This window comes from Balearica regulorum, chromosome 10 (assembly GCF_011004875.1).
Source record: "Balearica regulorum gibbericeps isolate bBalReg1 chromosome 10, bBalReg1.pri, whole genome shotgun sequence".
Classification (NCBI taxonomy): Eukaryota; Metazoa; Chordata; class Aves; order Gruiformes; family Gruidae; genus Balearica; species Balearica regulorum.
This window is the reverse complement of record NC_046193.1, coordinates 9,099,786-9,121,321: the sequence shown is the minus strand read 5'-3', so window position 1 is coordinate 9,121,321 and position 21,536 is coordinate 9,099,786. Positions and strand designations below refer to the sequence as shown.

Genomic DNA, 21,536 nt, shown 5'->3' with positions numbered 1-21,536 from the left:
AACAGCAGAAGAAGGGAAATGTCTCAGCTACCAATCTTTGAATGTTGCTTTCATCTAAATATTTAGGTTTACATAGGTATACTGCTGAAAAAACAAGGTCAACAAAACAGATGTTGTTTTTAAAACACCTCTAGTATAGTTACTTGTTTCTCTAGAAGATGAAATATACATTTAAAATCTGTCCAACCAGACACATATCAAACAAACCAATGTCACTAGTCCAACAGTTCTGCTTCAGTTTTGCCTAGCTGGCAAAATCCATTGTCCAGTTGTTTCCAAGCCTGCAGTTAATCACAGTTTGTTATTGGGGTAAGGCATCACTAATTAACTGTCTGGGCACTAATTAACTGCCTGTCCTGGGATCTATCATCAGTTTGTAAAAATATGCTCCTATTTCAGCACCCCAAAATTTTGATCCATTGTTCAGCATTTAGGCATTACATGAGAAGTGAAGCACTAAATGAGAATCCTATTCTCAGTCCACTGGAGCTTCCCAGTACTGGTTCAAATATTGTTATTCTGGTTCTGCTCCTATACATAAGTCCTGGTGCAATATGTGAATCGCTGAAAAGCACAGTGGCATTATTGACCCAGCATTACAATATTGAGACAAGGTGATAAGTCATCTCTGACAAGAACACTTCTTGGCAGTGTTGCTAGAAAAGCCTGTTTAGAGGAGAAACAAGGAACCTTTCCTCAGCCTCTAGAGAACAGTAAGTTCTTCGTATACACTTCAGGCAACAGGATTAGTGAAAAGCCAAACTAAACAGAATAATTCTATCTTAATTTATATTTAAAATAAACTGTAGTGGTTCTTAGCAACTCACATTTGGATCTTATTCCAAGACTGCACATTGTACCTTAGTATTTTACAATAACATCAGTTCATCAGAAGTTTTCTATTCCAGATTCCTCAGAGACTAATTTTTAATGCCCTTTCCTAATGAATCTGTGCTATAGTGCCACTCATCTAAGCAGAGCCTTCACTCTGCCTCCCAACCTAATAATAATTTCCTTTAAATTCTATATACACTCCAGCTCCATAAGGTCACAGGCCAACTTTAGTTGTCCACCTATTAAGCTCTAAATTGAACATGAAATCCTTCCAGAGATATTTCAAAAATATATTTATATTAAAAAATACATATATAAAGCTACATATGTTTTTATATAATAAATTTCATATTAAAATATCCATGCCACTACAGTAGAGGATTACTTTTTTTAGCCCATTTATGAAGAGCCACTTAACATGTTTATATATCTGTGCTACAGATTAGAGAACTCCATGGAAATACAATCAGGAATTTTTCCTTGAGCATGGTTGGTTGACTCTATATTCTTCATTAGGTTGACAACACTAATCATCCAAATGCTGATCACCATAAGCATTAATCCAGTGACTCTGAAACTAATAGGAATTTTTTAGCTGAAAAGAGCATTAAGCAGGCATTTTAAATAACAGGGCACAACTAAAATTTGATCTATGATGACTGAGTTCCTTTCAAAATGAAACCCGGTGACAATTCACTACCTTCCTGTGCTGGCTGTTCTTTTTGCAATATGTTTTATGCATCTACCATTTTTATTAAAAAAGCAAAAAAAGGTCACACTCAGTTTAATCCTTAGAATACAAAGAAAAGCCAAGTGGGGGGGGGGGGGGGGGGGGGGGGAAGTATTTCCAGTACAAACCTGCAGGCCTACAGACTTCATGTGAAAATTTCTTTACTGGCTACTGTATCATCAGGCAGAAGGATTTCAAAACCGAGCTCCTTGTTCTGAACTTGATCATGACTTATGTGGATGCATCTCTGTCCACATGCACTATCTTATATAACTGAGTTCCCAACCATGTATCCTCATTAAAATTTTACGGTCTCATCTTCTAATAATCTGTATGTTAAGCTTGCAGTTCCAGGCAATTTCCAATTTTAGTAACTGCACTGAATTGCTTGAACTGCCCCCACTCCTTCATCTAGAAACAGTATTCTTAAGTTTTTATATTACTGGTGAATGTAATCTGCACCCCCAAAATAGCTATATATCAATCATGGTAAATTAATGCTTGTGAATAATCAGAAATTTGGGGACAGAAAAAAAGAATAAAAGATAAAGCTTAATATAAATGCAAAATAATTAACGTGATGTTATGGGGCTCAAAGACAGTAAGTGTAAATAGCTTCTGCCACAATTCTTGAAACATAATTTCTGCTTTTGTTTCCTGGCAGTAAACGCTAAAATTTAATTAAAATATTCCCTTTCCCTTGCCTTTTAGATGGGCTGGCTTGCAATTACATGGGATTTTGCTCCACTGCTGTTTGTGTAGCTGTCATTTGTTTTTTACTGATATTTAATATAAAACCAACACCCAGGCAAGTAGGTATCTGAAACATAATTGCCAAAGAACACTACAAATGCATGTAGCAATTAAGTTGCTGTCATACATACTGCTGACCCAAAGAAATAGGTCTGAAGTCTTGACAAAGGCAACCAAGGTGTGCAGACTGAAAGATGTGCAATAGCATGCCAAAGGTTAGCACTATAATGAAATGTATTTTAATTCACAGAATCCATAAAAATATCTAGAGTAGAATAAGTCTATGGAACAAAACTAATACAGACCTGATGCGTTTTGCTTTCTAATTATTGCAGCAAGCTTTATAGAAATAAGGGAGACCACTGAGCAATTCAGTGACTATGAAGAAAATGCAGAATACTTCTCTTGCCATACTCTGCTTTATTACCAAGAAAAAATGTTACCAATGATCCTTTGGTGTGGGGTGTGGGGGGGTGTGTGTGTCCGTCCGTGTCCGTCCGTCCCCGTCCCCCCCCCCCATTATATTACCACTGTAATGTAATCATTAATTTCTCCTGGAAAGCTGTCAAAGATGCTGGCATCCAAAACAGTGTTCCTTCTTGTAATAGTATCCGAGGGCCTCAAGGGCAGCCCCAAACATTGCGGAGCAGAACTGTCATACAACAAAGTAGCACGAGCACAGCCTACAGGACCAAGCACTGGAAAAGGAATGCAAAATCCAGCACCCTTTTGGCTCAGAGATAGCAATAATATTAGCTTAGTTTTGATGACACTGACAACATATTTAGTCTGGTCATATTTTAAAGAATAACAAAATCACATGCTTTGCTGGGACATACACCCACAATCTAATAATTATACTACTCAACACTAATATGAATGCTTTTCAGGGTGGTCCAACATATTCAAGAGTTGGGGCTGGATGCCAATTCTGGCAACTGCCTTTGCTTTTTTTCTCTCTCTTCCTCTCCCTCTGCCTCCACTGGGTAATGTGGATGCATCAGCTCACAGATCAAAGCATCTGGCCATCTGTAGACACAAAAGAAGGTGTTTGTCCATTTTGCTTCATGTGCTGAGAACCATTCACCAATGTCAGAAATCATATTCCCTTCTCAGAAGTATATTGGGTGGTAAAGACTTCAAGTGCATGACAGTATCGAGGCATAGTAGTAGGTATTTAGCTGTTTCAGCTCACAACATTGCCCTAATAACATTCATCGTCTTTGAAGTGGCAGCAGAAAAACTGGAGTATGGCCAGATGTGTTTATTTTTATGCTGAGTTTCATGAATGCATTTGGGGTTTTTTGGGGTTTGGGGTTTTTTTTGTGAACAAGATCGTCAGAGATTCAACTTTAGTTCATTTGAAAGCCAGAATTACAGCTGTGAACTTCTCACTAACACCATTCTGGGATAGAGATTCAGCTCTGACTCTGTTAATAGCTTGCCACCTAATGGATTATAAAAAATGTCCTGCAGCAAGTGTTTGACCCCGCTTAACTTATCAGATGTAACAGCTAAAAGCAAGCAGCATGCGGACAGATCTGGGAATCAGTTAGAGCAAAGCTCTGGAAACAGCATATAAGCAGGATCTGTGAAGACAGAGCACTAGTCTCTTTTTTTTTTTTTTTTTTTAAATTAAAGGAGGAACTTGGAGCAAAAGTCAAAGACTTCACTTACTGTCCATCCAGGAAGAACTAGAAAGATGCTCCCTTAACAGAGCTGTTGTCACAGGAGCCAGGCACGTGGGGAAGTTACTGTCACAAACAGAGTCTAACAAAATAGAATTGCTTATCCAGCAATTGCTAAGAGGCCTTTAGCTGAGGAGAACTAAAGTCAAAACCCAAATCCTAACAGATGATCACTCCATAAATTAATGTGACCAAGGTAACAGGATATTTCTTTATTTTCAGAAAACACACACTCATTTCCACATTTTTTCAGGATATAAAGACTATGAAACCTGAAAGATCAATAAGAAAATACCACACCACAGAACTGTAGGATGCTAGGGTGTGACTGAGAGACAGGGCAAACAACTGCTAGAAACAGTTTTTCAAGTAGGAAAGAGAAAATAAATGCTCAGAAAATAGGAATTAATCAAATCTAGTAGAGACCCTATATGCACTGCTATTTCATCACAGAAGCAGAATTAGTCTTAAATATTGAAAAAAGGGCCAGTTCTGACACATGGCAAGAAGAAAATTCTGCACAGGTTGATGGAACAGTGACTATCAGCAACGAGGAAATCTAAACCTCTGCAAGTGGCAGGGCAGGAAAAAGCGTCATGACAAACAGTACAGGAAGCCAGTGGAACACACTGCAAATTAGAGGAACAGAAAGCAAACGTGACTGCTGCTAAATGAAGCCAACTGTGCTGTAAAATATTTAATGCACAACATACCAAAAGGAACCATTTTAGTAGAGCTGCTGTCAAAGTGATATATGACAAAGGCAAGGCACAGCCTTGGAAATAAAAGTCATCCTTATGGAAATTTCTTAAGGACAGACCTGTTCACAATCTTTACAATAGCCATTTAAAACACAAGACTATGCAAACCTGTAAACCTACATTTCATGACAGATATCTAATTCCTATTGCTCAGATATTCAGAGAGAGACACGGAATTATAGAAACAGGCCAACTTAGTTACATGACACAGTGCAGTAAGGGCCGACAAATAATGCTTTGAACAGATGTTAAAGACCTCCTAGTTTTATCAACACATCATGCCTCTTGTATACAACAAATGGTGGCATGAGAAACTTTAGAGAGAAATGTTTTAGCATGTAAAATGCATTACAGTCATATTGGGCTATAATAAACTAAATCTCTACTGCTACATTTCTGGGAGTATCAACATGTGCAAGTATCAGATATGACAACACGTTTATCTATTAGCACAACAAGTCATTGTCTCTCACCCTCTCAAATCAATGGTCCCTTACTGCTGTAGTGCTTTCTAATCCTTGTGTAGCACTTCTTCCTCACACAAAAGACCATTTATGGAAGTTTTACACAAACAAAAAATAGTTGGAAAAAACCTCACAGATATGAAAATGTTCAGCTGGTTCAAAACCTCTGAAGCTAGTATTAAAACATTGAAAACACTGAGCAGATGCACAAATGCATCTTGGGATGAAGACGTTACAAAATCAGTTATGGATTCTTAAACACTATTTGCTCCTTCAGGAATGTGCCAAAAAAAAGCTGCAAGGAAGACACCTAGATAAACAAAGTACAGTGTAAAAATGTCTTTAAGTTTTTAGCCAAACAATATTTTGAAACAGTTTATATTCTAGCCAAGCATACTAATACTTGACCAGAAGAGCAAGCCTTCTTTTCTCTTCTTCACACAACACAGAACCAAGAAAAATCAAAGAAGGGTCTGTGTTATGTAGCAGGAGGGAGAGATAAATTATTAGTTTATTCTAAAGTAGTAGCCTAATTAATAAAATGTATCTTTAGATAAACTTCTATGATTCTTTGTCAAATGTCAATCTTCTCTGCTCCATACTAAGCAAAACCTACAATTTTTACATTTGCCATACAACCAGTTAATCAAACATTTTTGCATATTCAATTCTAAAGGCTTTCTGAAACCCAGAACTACTACGTCTATTACCACTAAGTTTACAGATTAAGAATGCTTTTCCAACATAGTTCATGGATAAAGTCTTGAAAAAGTCTTTAAATAAAGCAAAATAAACTGAAAACCAAATAAAACTCCCCAATGCATTCTTAGCATATAAACTCAGTCCATTAAAAATAATCTTGCATTGAATCATCAAATTTTTTTTTCATTAATATATTCCACACTAAAAGATATCCTGGGTACTTTTTCCTGTTTGTTATTTTACATCAGTAACAGAACATACCCTAATTCCCTGATTGCTTTTTCCTATTAGAATAATGAAATAAACACAAGTAAGGAAAGTTAGCACTTTAAAAAAAGAGAACAAACCAATTATAATTAATTTTAATTATTTTTAAAAAGTATATTACTATGAGAAAAAGAGAGAAATAGTTTGCACACCAGAGGCTAATGATGTGCAAAATTCTCCAAGAAATTCTCTACATACACAGATAGAAAGTGGAAATAAATGCTCTCAAAGAATAATTAGGCATATAATACCAATAATATGTTTAGTGTATTTTTATATATATATATGTATTTACACACACAGCCCCTGTGTATAGCTGTGGACAATAGATGTAGGGTGGGTTTTTTGTTTGTTGTTGGTTTGGGTTTTTTTTTAATAGGCTCAAACCTTTCTTAGGGTTACACAGTGATTACACCAAGAAAACCTCAAAAACAATGTTTTTCCAGACTCAAAGTGCAGAGAATAAAGGTAAGGAAGAGGACACCTTGTATGTTTAAAGCAACTAAATTTCTTTGCACTTGGTGTAAGTCAAAGGCGACTGCTTTTGGGACAGATCAATGATGCCCTAATTGATGTTTCTTAAACCTGCTTGGGTGGAGTATATTCCTATTCCTGCTGAAGGAAAAAGAATTATTAATCTTTTGCAGACACACACATTAAATAAATAATGCCTGGCTTTGGGCACTAACTTCTGCTCCAGGTAGGAAAATGATCCACAAGGCAACAAAAAAACCCCACTTCAGTCTCACAAAAAGGAGGAATTCTGTTTATAAATTATTTTTGGAGAAAGTGGTTTTCAAACTTTACTTAAATTTAAACTATGTATGTCCAAATGATAATTCATACCGTTCCCTTTTTATCCTGCAATGTAATATATATTTCATGTAAGACCTTTCTACCACTGCATTCCAAACGGACCTTTCAAACAAGCAACATGTTACGGACACATCTTTAAAAGCCAAATGCAGCTGGATGAGGCAACACTAATTAAGCTAGTCCAACATGTTTAACTGTCTCCTTACTGGTTCCGCAGTTGTGACTGGGGACAGATTCGATAATTTCAGTGCTGACGTGCTTAAAGTTTCTCCTTCATTCAGTGACGCTACTTGTAAACTGGTGAGAAGAGAACTTTCTTCACCTAAAAGATGCTTGGGTAAAGTAAGTAATAACTTAATCAGACTTCTATTCAAGTAAGCACCACAAATACAACGTGCCTCCAAATCAGAGATGTGGAGAGTATGGACAATAATAGTGCTTGGGTTAAAACTAGTTACAAAGTCTTGGTTAACTGTAGATTAAAATGTACTCTTTTCAAGTTCAGTCAGTTCACTGCAATCCAAAAAAATATTGCCATTGCCTTGCTTCTTATCCAGATTCTCAGTCTAGTGATACTTTTGCTTTTGTGTTTCATTTACTTCATTCTTGAAAATTTTGTCTTTCTAGTCCACACTCTTCTACAGTTCAAAGGGTTCACATGCCATTTTTCTCATTGGCCATTCCAATATAACATCCCTCAAAGTAAAACAGGTGAGTTGCAGCGAGGACAAAATTAATTTTGAACATACAAACTTGAGGCATTTTCTAAAGGGGTGGTCAGTGGGACCTACTGTGAACTTCTGCTCATGGAACTTGAGACAACAGACCTCCCCGTGTCCACACAGAGCCCGCTTACACACATACCCAGGTAAGGGCAGTGCAGGACCATACTGAGATACTGGTTCCAGTGCTGGAAGTCACAGAGCTGAACTAGCACGGCAGCAAGCCAGAGCTAATGAGGAGCCATACAGCAGAATTCATTATCTGCTACTCTGCATTCTGCAGCAACCTTCTAATGCTCTCAGTTGAGCTCCAATGTGTACTATGGATATGCCTGTATACATTCCTACATGGGTTACCTAGTACCCAGGCCCAAATGGCCAGGAGTAACAGCATTAAATGGCTGCTGCTTCCATCCCTTCACAATGGGAGCTAAGACAGTGGCTCCACAGCTTCTAATCAGTCATCAGAGAACTTAATACTCATCAGAGACAATAATACAGAAAAAGGAAAGATAAAAGAGGAGACAGAGAAATTTTCTACCATTATAGGCCAATGGTAAATTACTGTCCCTTTCTTGCCAATGGAAGCAACAAGGAAGTAGGGGAGGCATCATAATTAACAGAGGTGTGTCAGGTCAAAAAGCCTCTTAATATTATACCCGAAGTAGTGTGCATTAACAAACCTTCACTGGCTCACATTTGTCAAAAGGCAAAGCCCAACCCCAAGTAACTAAGCAACAGCTGCTGAATAAGGAGTGGTAGAGAGTGGGACTTTTTAGAGGAAAAACATAATGTTACCGTGTAGCCTGTATCTGACATCTAGTTGCCATGGTGATGTGGATGTATTAGAATCATACAGATTAGATCCACAGCCAGAGACAGACAGACTAGCATACAAGAAAGATAAAGCACAGTACACATCTTGCAGGAGGATGCCAACATTTCCAAAAGGCTTGCTGTTAAAGACAGAGAATCGAAAAAAAAATAAAAATCTGTGAAGCTAAAGCCCTTTGCAAGAACAAAGGAGCAGCCTGAGTAGACTCTGGGAATTGGATCTGAGGCAGAATTTGAGCAAAACCAGATGGAACAAGTGGAGAAGTCTACGCATCTTTGTCCAATAGCCAGTAAGAGTTAAAACAAAGAAATATGGGAAGATAGGAAATTCTCTGCAACCTTGAGTAAATCAGTTAGACTAAGAAAGTTCCTTTTAAATTAAACAATGACCAAAGTTAGGAAGACAGTGCAAACACTGTCCTAGAGATCTTAAAATGTGAAGACAAACAATTCAGTGGAAGGATTTCAAAATATAAATATAGTGGTCCAGGACAATATGTGGCCATGACTATTTAAACAACAACTCCAGGATGTTGAATTTTCAGAAGCGTAGTCCATAAAATTGTATACGACAGTGACAGACAAGATTTTATTTCTTAATTTCACACCTTGCAGGAAGAGGATTTTACATATCTGCTAGCTGCAGATTATAATCTTTCTGCATCACTTCAGAAATGAATTTTTTTAGTTCTAATATTCTAGGAAATAGGTAATCTCGATTTTGACAGCCACTTGGAAGACATTGATAGGAAAGTATGACTGAACGATATTCATAGCTCTTTTTAAGTATCAAATTGAAAAAACCTCACTTAATCAAAAAATGGTTGTGGTTCATCACGTTTCAATATCTTTTATAGAAGGCTCTATTACATGCAGCAGATTTTTTTTCCTATGCAAGCAAAACTTTTGATTAGAGTCTGCATTTATTGATTTGTAGTGCATAAACTCATCCTTTAAAATGCAGTGAAAATCATGCAATGGAAATGCCATTTGACACAGGTGATATTCTTTACCAGTCTAAATTGTCCAAGCAAAATTTAAAAATAATTTGTGAAGTCTAAGTCTAAGATCTACTTTTGCAACGTTTCCAGCATTCAAGAACTAAACATGGTAAGCATAAAAGCACAGACTAGACTTGATATTTTTTTGTTACTAAAGACACCAAGTTCAGAATTATTCAAAGCTGTATTGCATTCATACTGTTTGTAAACCATTTCTTAAAGTATAGTGATTAGGAAAGAAGGAAGGTAACAACTGCAAGAAAAGAAAGGAAACATCTTGCAATAGAACAAGGGGTAATGGTTTAAAACTAAAAAGGGTAGATTCAAACTAGATACAAGGAAGAAATTTTTTACAATGAGGGTGGTGAAACACTGGGACAGGTTGCCCCAGAGAGGTGGTAGATGCCCCATATCCCTGGAAACATTCGAGGTCAGGCTGGACGGGGCTCTGAGCAACTTGATCGAGTTGACAATGACCCTCCCCATGGCAGGGGGGTTGGACTAGATGACATTTAAAGGTCCCTTCCAACCCAAACTATTCTATGATTCTAAGATCTTCAATCTAGAAAATAATATGAGAGTACACAAATAATTGATTGCCAACTTTCCATAGTAATAATAATCATAATCATTACACAATGCTTTTAAACAAAGGTTTAAGTCACATGATAAAAATCTATACTCTCAACAGCCAGTAAATGATATGTGACAAGGGAGAAAGAAAGAGGCAAAAAAGACAGTACACATGTGCTACAAACAATTGTGTCTTGAGCAAAGCTATAAGAGAAAGAGATAAAGTCTATTTCTGCTGAAGAGTATCACAAGCTTGTAAAAAAAAAAGAGCAAATCAAATCTACTAAGCCGTGGAAGAATGCTAAGTATGGGCTCTCCACAAGGAAAGCAACTGAATTGTGAAAATAATGAAAGCTATAATAAAAATTGGATTTAAATCCATAGGAAAATATAGGATATTTATAGTCATCTCTGAAATGAGTGAAGTCCAAATATACTCCAAGATTTGTAAGATACTTTTTAATCACTTCTTTAATAAATTCATATTTACTCAGAGCAATCGCTATTACAGAGAGTCAAAATGGTTGCTAATACTTGAATGTATTTCATATCAAATGGTGTGGAATTAGTCTCAGTGTGGTATTAATTTAAGGAAAAATGAATTTAGACTATTATTAATGAAGATTTCTTTATCTTGGTACATATTATTGAACTTTTAATTGCATTTTACATTCATGAGCCATTTTTTAAAAATGCTGATGACACAGCTTGAGACTCTCAGCAACATATTGCGTGCCTTATGTTTGTTAGTTGAGTTGACATAAACCATATCTCCTGATGACAGAAATGCTTGAAAATATTCATGGACTTCAGCATCCATCACAGAAAAACTCTGCAGTTATGGAAAGTGCTGATAAAAATCCCTTCCTGTACTTCAAAACCACCAGAACAGCAGCTATACCACGGTATAAGGATGGAAGAACAGACGGAAGACAGACAGACTTCTCTAAGTTAAAATTTATATTATTGCTTTTATTTTTCAAAGCAGCAGATTAACTCTTGGACTGTATAACACTGATCATCAAATTCTGTTTTCTATCTTGGTTCTTCTGCTCTGTCAGTAAAGACACAGAAACATCTTGCACTAAGGCTACTTACTAGTTCATTATCTAAATATACCCGGATAGATATCTGACAACCTGCAATCCAGTATTTTTAACATTTCAAATAAAAAGGATTTGGAGAAATTCATTTTTCACCTGCCCACACTATTCTCCAGCTTCCTTAAAAAATATCTTCCCCATAACATATGTATATTTCCCAACTTAACAGAGAAGCAGGCCTGATGATGTAAAAATGTAAAAGTAATTTACTAAGGCACCTGCCAATTTATGATAGCAGAGAATTTATAAGCTAACCAGTCTTTGGGCTGCTGCTAAGTATTTGCCAAAGACCAGCCAATCTGATAATAAAAAAAAAAAAAAAAAATCCTTCCTTGTGCCAAAACAGCAACTAGCAGAATGCACATATCACAGTCTAACGTCAGGGGTAGGAAAGAAGGAACTGTTATTACAGAGAGATTTTTAAAAGTCAATTACCATTATTTGATTTAAACCATATTGTTCACCTGCTCCCCTCTCAAATACTTTACAGTAGGAAATGAAGACTTAGTCAATTACAAAACTCACAAAAACATGACTGTGGCCCCAAAATGTATTTCCAAATCTTATGGCAGTACTATGAAATAAAACTTGTTTGATGTAACAAAGGATGGGAAAATTCAGTCTTTCATACTGCTAGACATTCTGAAATGTCAGACAATGTTGTAGGAAAATGCTGAAAGAAATGTATTTAGTATAAATAATGTCAACACTGAAAAAGAAATCAGTGTAAGCACTATGCTAAAATTTCATGTAACTTCCTTCATTTAAAATGTACTCATATAAGGAAAAAGTTGAAATATAGTTCGATAGTATAAGCCCCATTCTCCATTATAAATGAAAGCTGGAGAGTAACTTTCCAGACCCAACAATTTTGAGAAAATTTTATGCTTTATTTTGACATATCATTATTAAAATTGGTAATTGATTCCAATATATTTTCTTCTCCCTGCACAGAGCATGCTTCCTTCCTGAAATGGAGTCCATTGCCTTTTAGATAGGGCAGCTATTGATATCAAGTTTCTAAAAAAAGGAAAATGAATTTGAATAACTACCTGCACATGCCCAGACACTGGTATTTTAATTCAGCTTGAGCAACAAGTAGGATAGCAGGAAGGTGCTTCAAAGTGCCTTCCTGAATCAGAAAGCCATTCAGGGAAGAAAGTTATTATTGTAGACTTTACTGTATGTAGTCATGTTAATACGCTCCTTTTGTGCATTACCCACTACATCCTGCTTTTCCACATACCAATCAACATTTCACCTTGGGCGCTTCAGAGACGGTAATAAATACTTTTCACATAGTCCAAGAGTTCTTCCAAACTAAGAGTAGTCATTTCCCTGTTTAAACTAATTTGAACAGACATCATTGTAAATCGAACTAGGAAGAAAAAATTCCAAAACTGAGCCTGTTCAGAACAAGCCTATTCATTTGTACCAGGATGGTGCTTCTGCTCCTGTGCACCTAGAATGACAGGCATTTAAGTATTTATGCTCTGTTCACCTCAGGACTTTACTAGGAGTGAAGCACAAAAAGCCCAAGCTGAAAGACATAGATGTCAGTTCCACAGAACTTTGAAGTACAGGCTTTAATCTCCACACACGAAGCACAGTAGTTCAGCAAGTGTTAAATTTTAAGACAATGAAAATCAGTGGAACATAACTGTTTGTGGGGAGGTGGCATGCACTTGGTGCTGTGCTGAAGAGCACCAGATTGCTGAGCCAGGTCTAAAACTCTCCAATAGTTACAGAGTTTAAAGTGAGAAACTGTGCCCCAGGCTATACAGCATCATCCCAACTTGAACAAACTATGGGAAAACAAGCAAGTGCTAAAATGCTGGTGTACAAAAATATCACGTCTCTCAACAGCTATGTGTCGTATGCTGTACAAATGGAAGACAGCGCAGAGCTGCGATCTACCTATCTCTGGATGGGATGCAAAATAGAGACATTAACCTTGTGCTGCACCTTAATAAATTAAAATTCTTCTAATCCAGGACTTGACAACTTGTGACCAGTTGCAGAACCATGGTCACAAAACTATCTTGCATCCATATTTCCTTGAAATACTCTAATGAGTCATGCATATATGTCAACATCCTTTGGGGTAAGAACAGACTGCACAACTCTCTACCATGTAGCATAGTTGTGCCCGTATGTCTTTTCCTCTAACATTCACTAGTCATGAAAACAAAAATACATTTAAAATAATTAAGAGCATTTAGAATTTCAAAATCTATTGTTTATCTGTAGTAAGTTTGGACTCTTTCCTCAATGACTTTTAATAAATAAAAAAAAAAAAATCAATGGATAACTAAGTCTTGGAAAGCTGTAGAATTCATTTAATTCCACTGTCAGCTGTGCTAATAGGATGAAGGTTTATCCTCTAGGAAATATTCCTCCATTATAAAACTCAGCAAGTAAAACAAGATTATATATATAGTAAACTAGAAATGACAACAAAGGAAAAAACTCCCATTAGTTTAAATCAACTTATGTAAGCCTACTTCCTTTCTATTGCCAAAATAAATTATTTTTCTTCTCTCTCTCTTTTCTTTTTTTTTTTTAAAGGCAAAATCAGACATGTTGCTCAAGCTGCATCTGATCTGATCCCAGTAAAGGGATTATCCTCTTTCCCCAATCTACCTCTATTGGCACACATCTACCTCCTCCACCATCTCTCAGAGACTACGGTCCAGAGCTGGTAGATAAATTCACATACAGTCACCCCCATCCTAGTTCTGTCAAAATGATTCTATTTTCACTCTGCTAGGAAAAAATGCTGATCCAATTCCTTTTACCAAATCAGTTTCAGGAAAAGCTTACAGAACAGTTTATGACAGCTGGTTTGAATGGAACAGTAATACCCAGCAAGCACAACTGGTAGAGAGCGTAATTTCTTATCCCTCAATAACCTGCAGCTGATGTCGTACATCCAATTGTGCCTTGAGACACTTAACAACTTTTTAATAGGTAATTTATCTCCAAAATAAGGTATAGAAAGCCGTGTCATAATCATATGCACAAAGGAGATCAAGCAAGAACTAGCTCATACAGAAAATAGAGATAAAAGTTCAGGATTGCAAGTAGGAGAAAGTGTTTTTTGTTAAGCAGGAAAAAAAATGTAACAAGAAAAGGAATACAACGTACAGTTGTCAAAGTGTTAGTACAGGTCTACACAGGAACAAATTAAATAGTCGGTGTGACAATAAAACTATGCAAGTTCACCTAAGAGTTAGTACAAAACTAGGCCTGAATAACCACATTCATTCTTTGTGTCTTCTTTGGAAGACAAAGAAAGGAAATGGAGGTAACAGATACTCAACTAGGAAAGTAAAACTGACCTTATTCTAACAGGCATTTTTATTTTTTACGAACATTTAGAAAGGTTTTCTTTGCGTGTGTAGTAATATTTTAGTCCAGACCAAATCTGGAAGCAGAGCTACAGTGAAGATTTTATGAGATGTAAGGTTTTTAGAAGTAAACAATATTTTTCTACTTGAAAAAACTCTTGGGCAGAGAAGTCTCTTTAGAGTGAAATCTTGTTTAGCCACATAAAAAAAAAAAAAGTTATTCAAGGCAATCAGATTATAAAGGTATGTACCCTAAGGATCTTACTATCTACCCTTGATTCCCAATTAGAGGCTATAGACACAGAACTTTTTCAAATCTAAAATTCTAACTACTTAATTTTTGGTAATGACAAAAGGTAGTTAAACAAAAAACCTGACACATTTTGAGAAAACCAAAGGACGTCAACTGTCCTTATAAATTACTATGAATTCTTACACTTTACAGTTATTCTGGAAATGTCCAAGTTCCAGAAATATTCAAGAAATGCTGCAGTAATTCCCCAGAAATGGAAAAGGATTATAAAGTCTTCTAGATGGGCAGGTGCCTGCTGCGATGTATCTAAGTAGCTGCCTGTTTGCATTCCTAGGGATAGAAGAGGCAACTGCAGTTTAATACTGATTTTGCAACAATGTCATTGACTTCAAGGAGTCCAACCCTCCAGTTTGCACCAGTACTTGATAAAGAAGAATTCAATGACAGCTAAATTAGTTAGTCAATTATGTTAGTTAGTGAATTAGTCTCTTTTTAGTTACTAAGAATACTAGGAGAATGAGAGAGTAAAATTTGCAAAATACAAAAGCCCACAATTCTGAGGACCCAAGGGAAAAACCAGAAAGGTACAATACAAAGGATAGTTTAAAAGGCAAGGAGAAGTGTTTGCCTCTAGAAATTTCTGAAGTATTGAAAAAAAAAGAGAACCTGGGCTTTTCCCCTTTCTACAAACTACAAATGTAAAGTTTACCTTATCATATAAACAAAGACTGACTGCAAAAGCTCAAAAACAGAAGTTCTTTTCAGTTGATATTGAGATAATGTATTTATCAACATCCTCTTGAATTTCCTAGGTTTTATGCAACGTTACTGTAAGGAGATGAGATCCTGCTGTGTGTGACTTCTGGTACTGTACAATGCTATATTTCACTTTTCAACAGGTGCCATATTTCAGAAAGTAATAAAGCAAAGGTTGAAACTATGTAAACTTTAAATCATTAATCATTTTTCATTATTATTAACATTTTTCACAATAGCAGTTTAAAATATACCAATTGATATGTAGAAAAGTGTATCTGAGTATCTTTGGAAGGTATACCTATGGAAGGATGTATACAAGATATGTCTGAGACAGTGGAGTGTCCCAAATCACTTACATTCTAAAATAGAGACAGATATAAAATAAGAAATATCAGCACCAAAGCAAGTTTTCATATCTAACCCATGTAAATAAAGTTTATTAAAAAAACAACAGCAGCTGAATTAGTGCCTTATACACACTTGTTCTCATACCTGGACTTTTGCCTTGGTGCTGCATTGTCCAAACTAGTTTCAGATTGATTCTGTGTTTTCCAAAACTAAACTTTCCTTCTAATGTGAAAAAAGTAACTTTCTTCCTCCCTTCCTGTTTCATCTATGAATATACCTATATGATTAATTCACTAAGCACCCTTCTCCCTACTTTCTGCCAGAAATCTGTACACAGTTGATAATTGCCAGTTATCAAATTTGTGAATGGAAGAAAGAGCTACTGCTTGCCAAGGCAGTTATGACAGAACTTCTTAATTATTATTAATCTTAATTGTTTATTCTTTGTTTAAAAGGATACTGCCTTGAAAATCCTGTGGCTATAGGCAATGAATACACTTTGTGCTTAAAGAGAAGAAATAGAATGCACAAACAGATTTAGAATCCTGATGTGTGCTTAAACATTTCAAAAGCAAAACATTATCATAAGCAGTCATTTTCAGGAAAAATAAAGGAGGTCAATTCCATCAGAATGTTCTGCAGTTTAAATGGACTGCCATCCTCGCTGTGAAACAGCCTAGAGCTGAGAGGTGTCTCTGGATTGACAGACAGATATCTATAAAGCACAATCATCCCACTATTTTTTTCCCTGAATATCTTCAGTATATGAACATTATAGGAATGCCAGAATACTATTTTTCTGATCCCCATAGTCTTTATATTCCAAAGATCAGTAACTTTTCTATTTTTGACATTAATTGATGTGCAACATAAGATATGGAGAAATCAGAGGATGAGGGTTTGCAGAAGAGGGGAATGACAAGTATAAGACCACATCAATAACCAGACCAACTATTTATATTTTATGATGATGATCTAGGGTATTTTGAATGCAAAACTGTGATTCTTTATTAAATTCACTTATTTACTTTTCGTTCTACATTTATAGTAGGTGCATGCAATCTGTACTCAAAGATGACCCTAGAGTTACACATATGCTTACAAATTAGGTTGGCAGCCTTTTTTATTGGCTCTTATTTTCCTATTCCATGTTAAATTTTAATATCATACTTTTGATATTTATGGTAATTCAGTTTTCTTGATTTCATCATAAATGTCATGAAATTTGCTTTTGCTTTTTATTTTCAGAGTCTAAACTTGGTGGTTTCCTTGGAATGGGAATTATTTATTCCTGGTTTTGCCATCAACATTTTTAAGCTTTTCTGTGCAGAGGCTGAAAGAGGTAGAAGATATATAAAGAATAGCAATGTATTTATGTCCCATGATTTTTAAGCCTCATTTAGAGCCTAGTTAGGGATTCTGAACATCCACTTTAGTGATTCTATGGCTAAGAGGGATCACCATGATGATGCAAGCTGACCAGGCCAAAGTTTTTTTTTTCTGCAAACTAATTCTAGACTATGTATTATTTCAAAAACAAACAAAAAAGAATCTGGTCTTGATTAAGGGCTTGCAGGGACAGCCATAGGATGACAACCTTCTAATTAGCCACTACCTTCATTTAAAAAACAAAACAAAAAACCAAACCACCACACACCCCCCCCACATTATCTGAGCCCACATTTGTGCAATCTGCAAAATAATGGAACCCAGTTTCAGCCATTGGATATTTTTAAACTTTTGGCAACCAGATTAGAGAGTTTGGTGTTAGTAATTAAGTAGAGATCAACTAATTAATCCTTTAATCATCTCTTGAATAAGCTAAATGGACTGAGCTCCTGGAGTGTTTCCATCCAAGGCACATATTTCAACTCTTTGATGAGTCCTGTGATTCTCTGAATCCATTGCAAATTATCAATACCTCTACAACTGAAAAAACTCAAACAAAGGAAAGACCTTAGAACAATCTCACAAATTAAAAGCTCATTCTTCTGTGCTGACTTGATCACACATGTCTGTTTTCAACTGTGAATTTAGGCTGTTGTTTTGCCTAGTAATTCAATATAATAAAACATAACCTGGAAACAAACAAGACGAATTTTCTAGAGAAATGGTGTTGTGCAGACACTAAGTTGTAAACCTATCAATATCTACTGCCTGTACCCTCAGGCTAGGATTTAATTAACATGTTATCAGCCCTCCACATTACAAAACTCAAGAAATGGGCAACAAAAATTATAAGTGTACAGGCCTCTTCTTGGTAAGAGTAACATTTCCAGACATTATCAGTCTCCAAGCTGAGACTATCAAGTCCATGTGTGGGGAAAATGTCAGCAAGAAACCAAATTTCAGCAGTTGGAATACACTTAAATGATAAAAAATGGGGGTTTTTTGCAGCTGCAGAAAGTGTTGATTTTGGCTGGTTTGAATTAGGCAAAGTGGAAACAGGAATCATTGCAGAGAGATCTCCCATCTCTACAGGCAGTCCCTGTATTAAGAGGCCAAAACAATATGCAACAAGCCCTTTGACTTTGGTCTTTAACTGTAATTAATCAGCATCTAAAAATGTATTCTATACATAGCTGTACTACACATCATGTAACTGAAGGTCCTTTAGTTTTACTGCTCTACCTACCTACTCAGGTTAGTTTGCTTCATCAGAAAAACATGATTGCCTGACCTCTATATCCCTTTGTAACCATACTGGTTTTTCCTTTTTTCCCCTCCTTAGCAATTCTGGAATGAATTAATTTAGAGGCAGGCTCAGTTAAATAAATATTAGCCCTTGAACAACAAAACAAACAAACAAACGAAAAAGGTTTGGTAGCTTTAGAAGCTTTAAGCATTTTCCAAATCTTTTCAAAATATCCCATATTAATCATTTTACAACCTTTCAAATACTCTCTCTAGGAAGCTTTGTTATTTTGTAATTCCTAATTTAAGACATTACTGTACAATTTGTGGCTTCTCAAGATTCTGAAGTTTGAATCATAATTTTCAAAGAGAATTTGTCATAACAATTGCTTCTCTTACCAGCCCACCCTATCCAAATTAATTCTCCTTCCATTTGTGATTGCACGATATCCTTCCATGAATTTCCACAATTGCTAGCCTGCAGTGTATTACAAGGAAAGCATTTAATGTATTTTTAGCTGTCTTGTAGTATAGTTAAAACAAGGAAGAGGAACCAGATGATGAGATTAGGCAGCTCTCTACAGACCAATGACAAATACACAGTAGACATTGTTCAGAAACTTTGGTGCTTTCCTCCTTAATTTTTCCTTTTATTACTGGCTTGAGAAAAATAAATAGATGGGTGCTGCATAAGCACAGTAAAATTACAAAATTCTGCTGTCTGGTCAAAGGGAAGTGGCAAAAGGAAAATGAGGAAGCATGTACCTGAGTTCAGCTTGCATTCCCAACTTTTAGACCTAAGTCCATCAGTCATAATAGCTAATGTAGCTATTTTTTAGTGCTATGTGCTATCCAGCATCTATGACATATAAATAGTCAGGGGAATAGAACTTTTAATGTAGTTTATTCCTCCTAAATACTATCTGAAAACTCACAGCAGCTGTGTATGCAGTCATACACAGCTAGAATTATTCCCAGAAGCTTGAGAGCATAAAACTAATAAAATATCCCCCTCCCATCTACCCTGTATCTTTCAAAGATACAGTTCTAGCTCTCAGCAAAGACAGAATGTAACTTGTAAGTGACAACGTAAGATGTGATCAACTGATTTAGAGATTCCAGAAAATAATTCATAAGAATAAACATATTCTGCCAATTCATGCAAGTCTAATGTGCAAATCATTGACCATATTCAATTGCTAAATTGCCACAGAACAAAGGACGTTACAAAACTGTCATACTTTAAGCATTATTCCGCTGAAGTTTCAGTTTAATTGCAAACTAGAAAACACACACAATGTGTGGTTAATCAACAGCTTCATTTTAAAAACAAGGAAGTTCCTATGTTCAGCCAGTGGAATGAATGATGAAATAAAGCAGCTCTTTTCTTACCCTTATTGTACATGTTGGTTGGTACTTGGACATCACTCAGACTGATGTTCACAGGCAAGTTGTTGAAGTGGTCATTTGGCACTAGAATGAACTCCTTCCCCAGCTCCAGATAGTTTCCTTCTTCATCACGTTCATTTATGAGCACAGCATTGAAGTACTCATACTGCAACAGAAACCCACATTCAGTATTCAGAATTCACATTCAGCATTAAAATATGAGGTTTGAATATTTTAACATATCTATCAATCCATTAACATTTACATGCATCTCCATCTAGAATAGAAAAATGAGATATTTTTATCATCTCTCCGATTCCCTCTATACTTCTAGTACAGGTACATTTCTGAAACCATGTTTATCAATGCGTCTCGAGAACACCCCATATTACCTCAGATCTCTGGCCGCCCTGAAAATGTTAAGGGCAGCCCAACAAACACCCTGAATGTAAACAATGTATGCAAAGTTCTCTAGATTTAAATAATTCCTTAGATAATTATTTAATGATGATTTCTCTGTTTAGCTTATTTCCATCAGTTCAAGAACTGCTATCAGTGTTGAACTTAGGTTTTTACAATCTAAAAGTGTTTTTACTTCACAGAAATATTAACTACAACTGTTGTTGCTTACACAATATGTACTGACATTTCCTAAAGAAAAATATTTGCTTTCTGCTGAATTTTACAAATGCACACCATAGTAGGTTTTGTAAAATTGTGCATACTTTAATATGGATATATAAATTTAGCAGTGACTTATTTTGAACAAGAAATTATTGTCTGCCTGTTGCAAATTCCTGAAGAGTATTTGGCCTATTTTGTACAGAACTATAACCAGATAAGCAAAAGCAATTTAGATAAAATTATTGATTTCTTTATGACCTAGTTTAACCAGAAATTCTATCAAGCTCTGAAGGCAACAAACAGGAAGACTGCTTTTTAGCCTCTTAAATAACATTAACCCTTGGCAACAGTTTGTGATGTGTTTCTTAATTCAAAGAGACCTAAGTTTAGTGTCTTTGAAGAATCTCATTAATTTAAATATGTCTCTGTCTTAACTATCCATTTGAGAATAAATCAATATAAATAATATTTAGACACAAATCTATGCATTCATAGATCATCTATATCTATACAACCTGTACAACGATAAATATATTATAGCATTTACAAAGCTAAAACAGACCAGCAAGTACAAAAACTTAAAAGGCTGTGGTGGGCTGACCCTGGCCGGACCCCAGGTGCCCACCAAAGCCGCTCTATCACTCCCCTCCTCAGCCAGACAGGGGAGAGAAAATATAACAAAAGGCTCAAAAGGTTGAGATAAGGACAGGGAGCGATCACTCACCAATTACCATCACGCCACCCCTGTAGCCCCTCCACTACCAAAACTTTGCTCCACAAGCACTCTTTCTTAGTGCGATATGCAATTCATTCTACTAAACAAGAATTAGTTAAACTCTTACAATCTATTAACTTCCGTGAAAAGGCTTGATAATTTAATCCGTATCTTAAATGGAGGCTTACTTGGAAAGTAGCTTTTCACATCCTGCTT

General features: G+C 35.9%; 1 protein-coding gene across 4 annotated transcripts in view; it reads right to left on the bottom strand.

Moving 5' to 3' along the window:
- The window catches only part of CACNA2D3 (calcium voltage-gated channel auxiliary subunit alpha2delta 3), a 463,402-nt gene that overhangs the window by 263,371 nt on the left and 178,495 nt on the right, over positions 1-21,536 (bottom strand). For all 4 annotated transcript variants that reach the window (XR_012837017.1, XM_075761986.1, XM_075761987.1 and 1 more), the window contains exon 5: positions 19,985-20,147. Coding sequence is in view for 3 of the 4 variants with exons in the window: in XM_075761986.1 (XP_075618101.1) it covers positions 19,985-20,147 (163 nt within the window). In the remaining variant the exon portion in view is untranslated. The remainder of the gene's footprint in view (positions 1-19,984; positions 20,148-21,536) is intronic.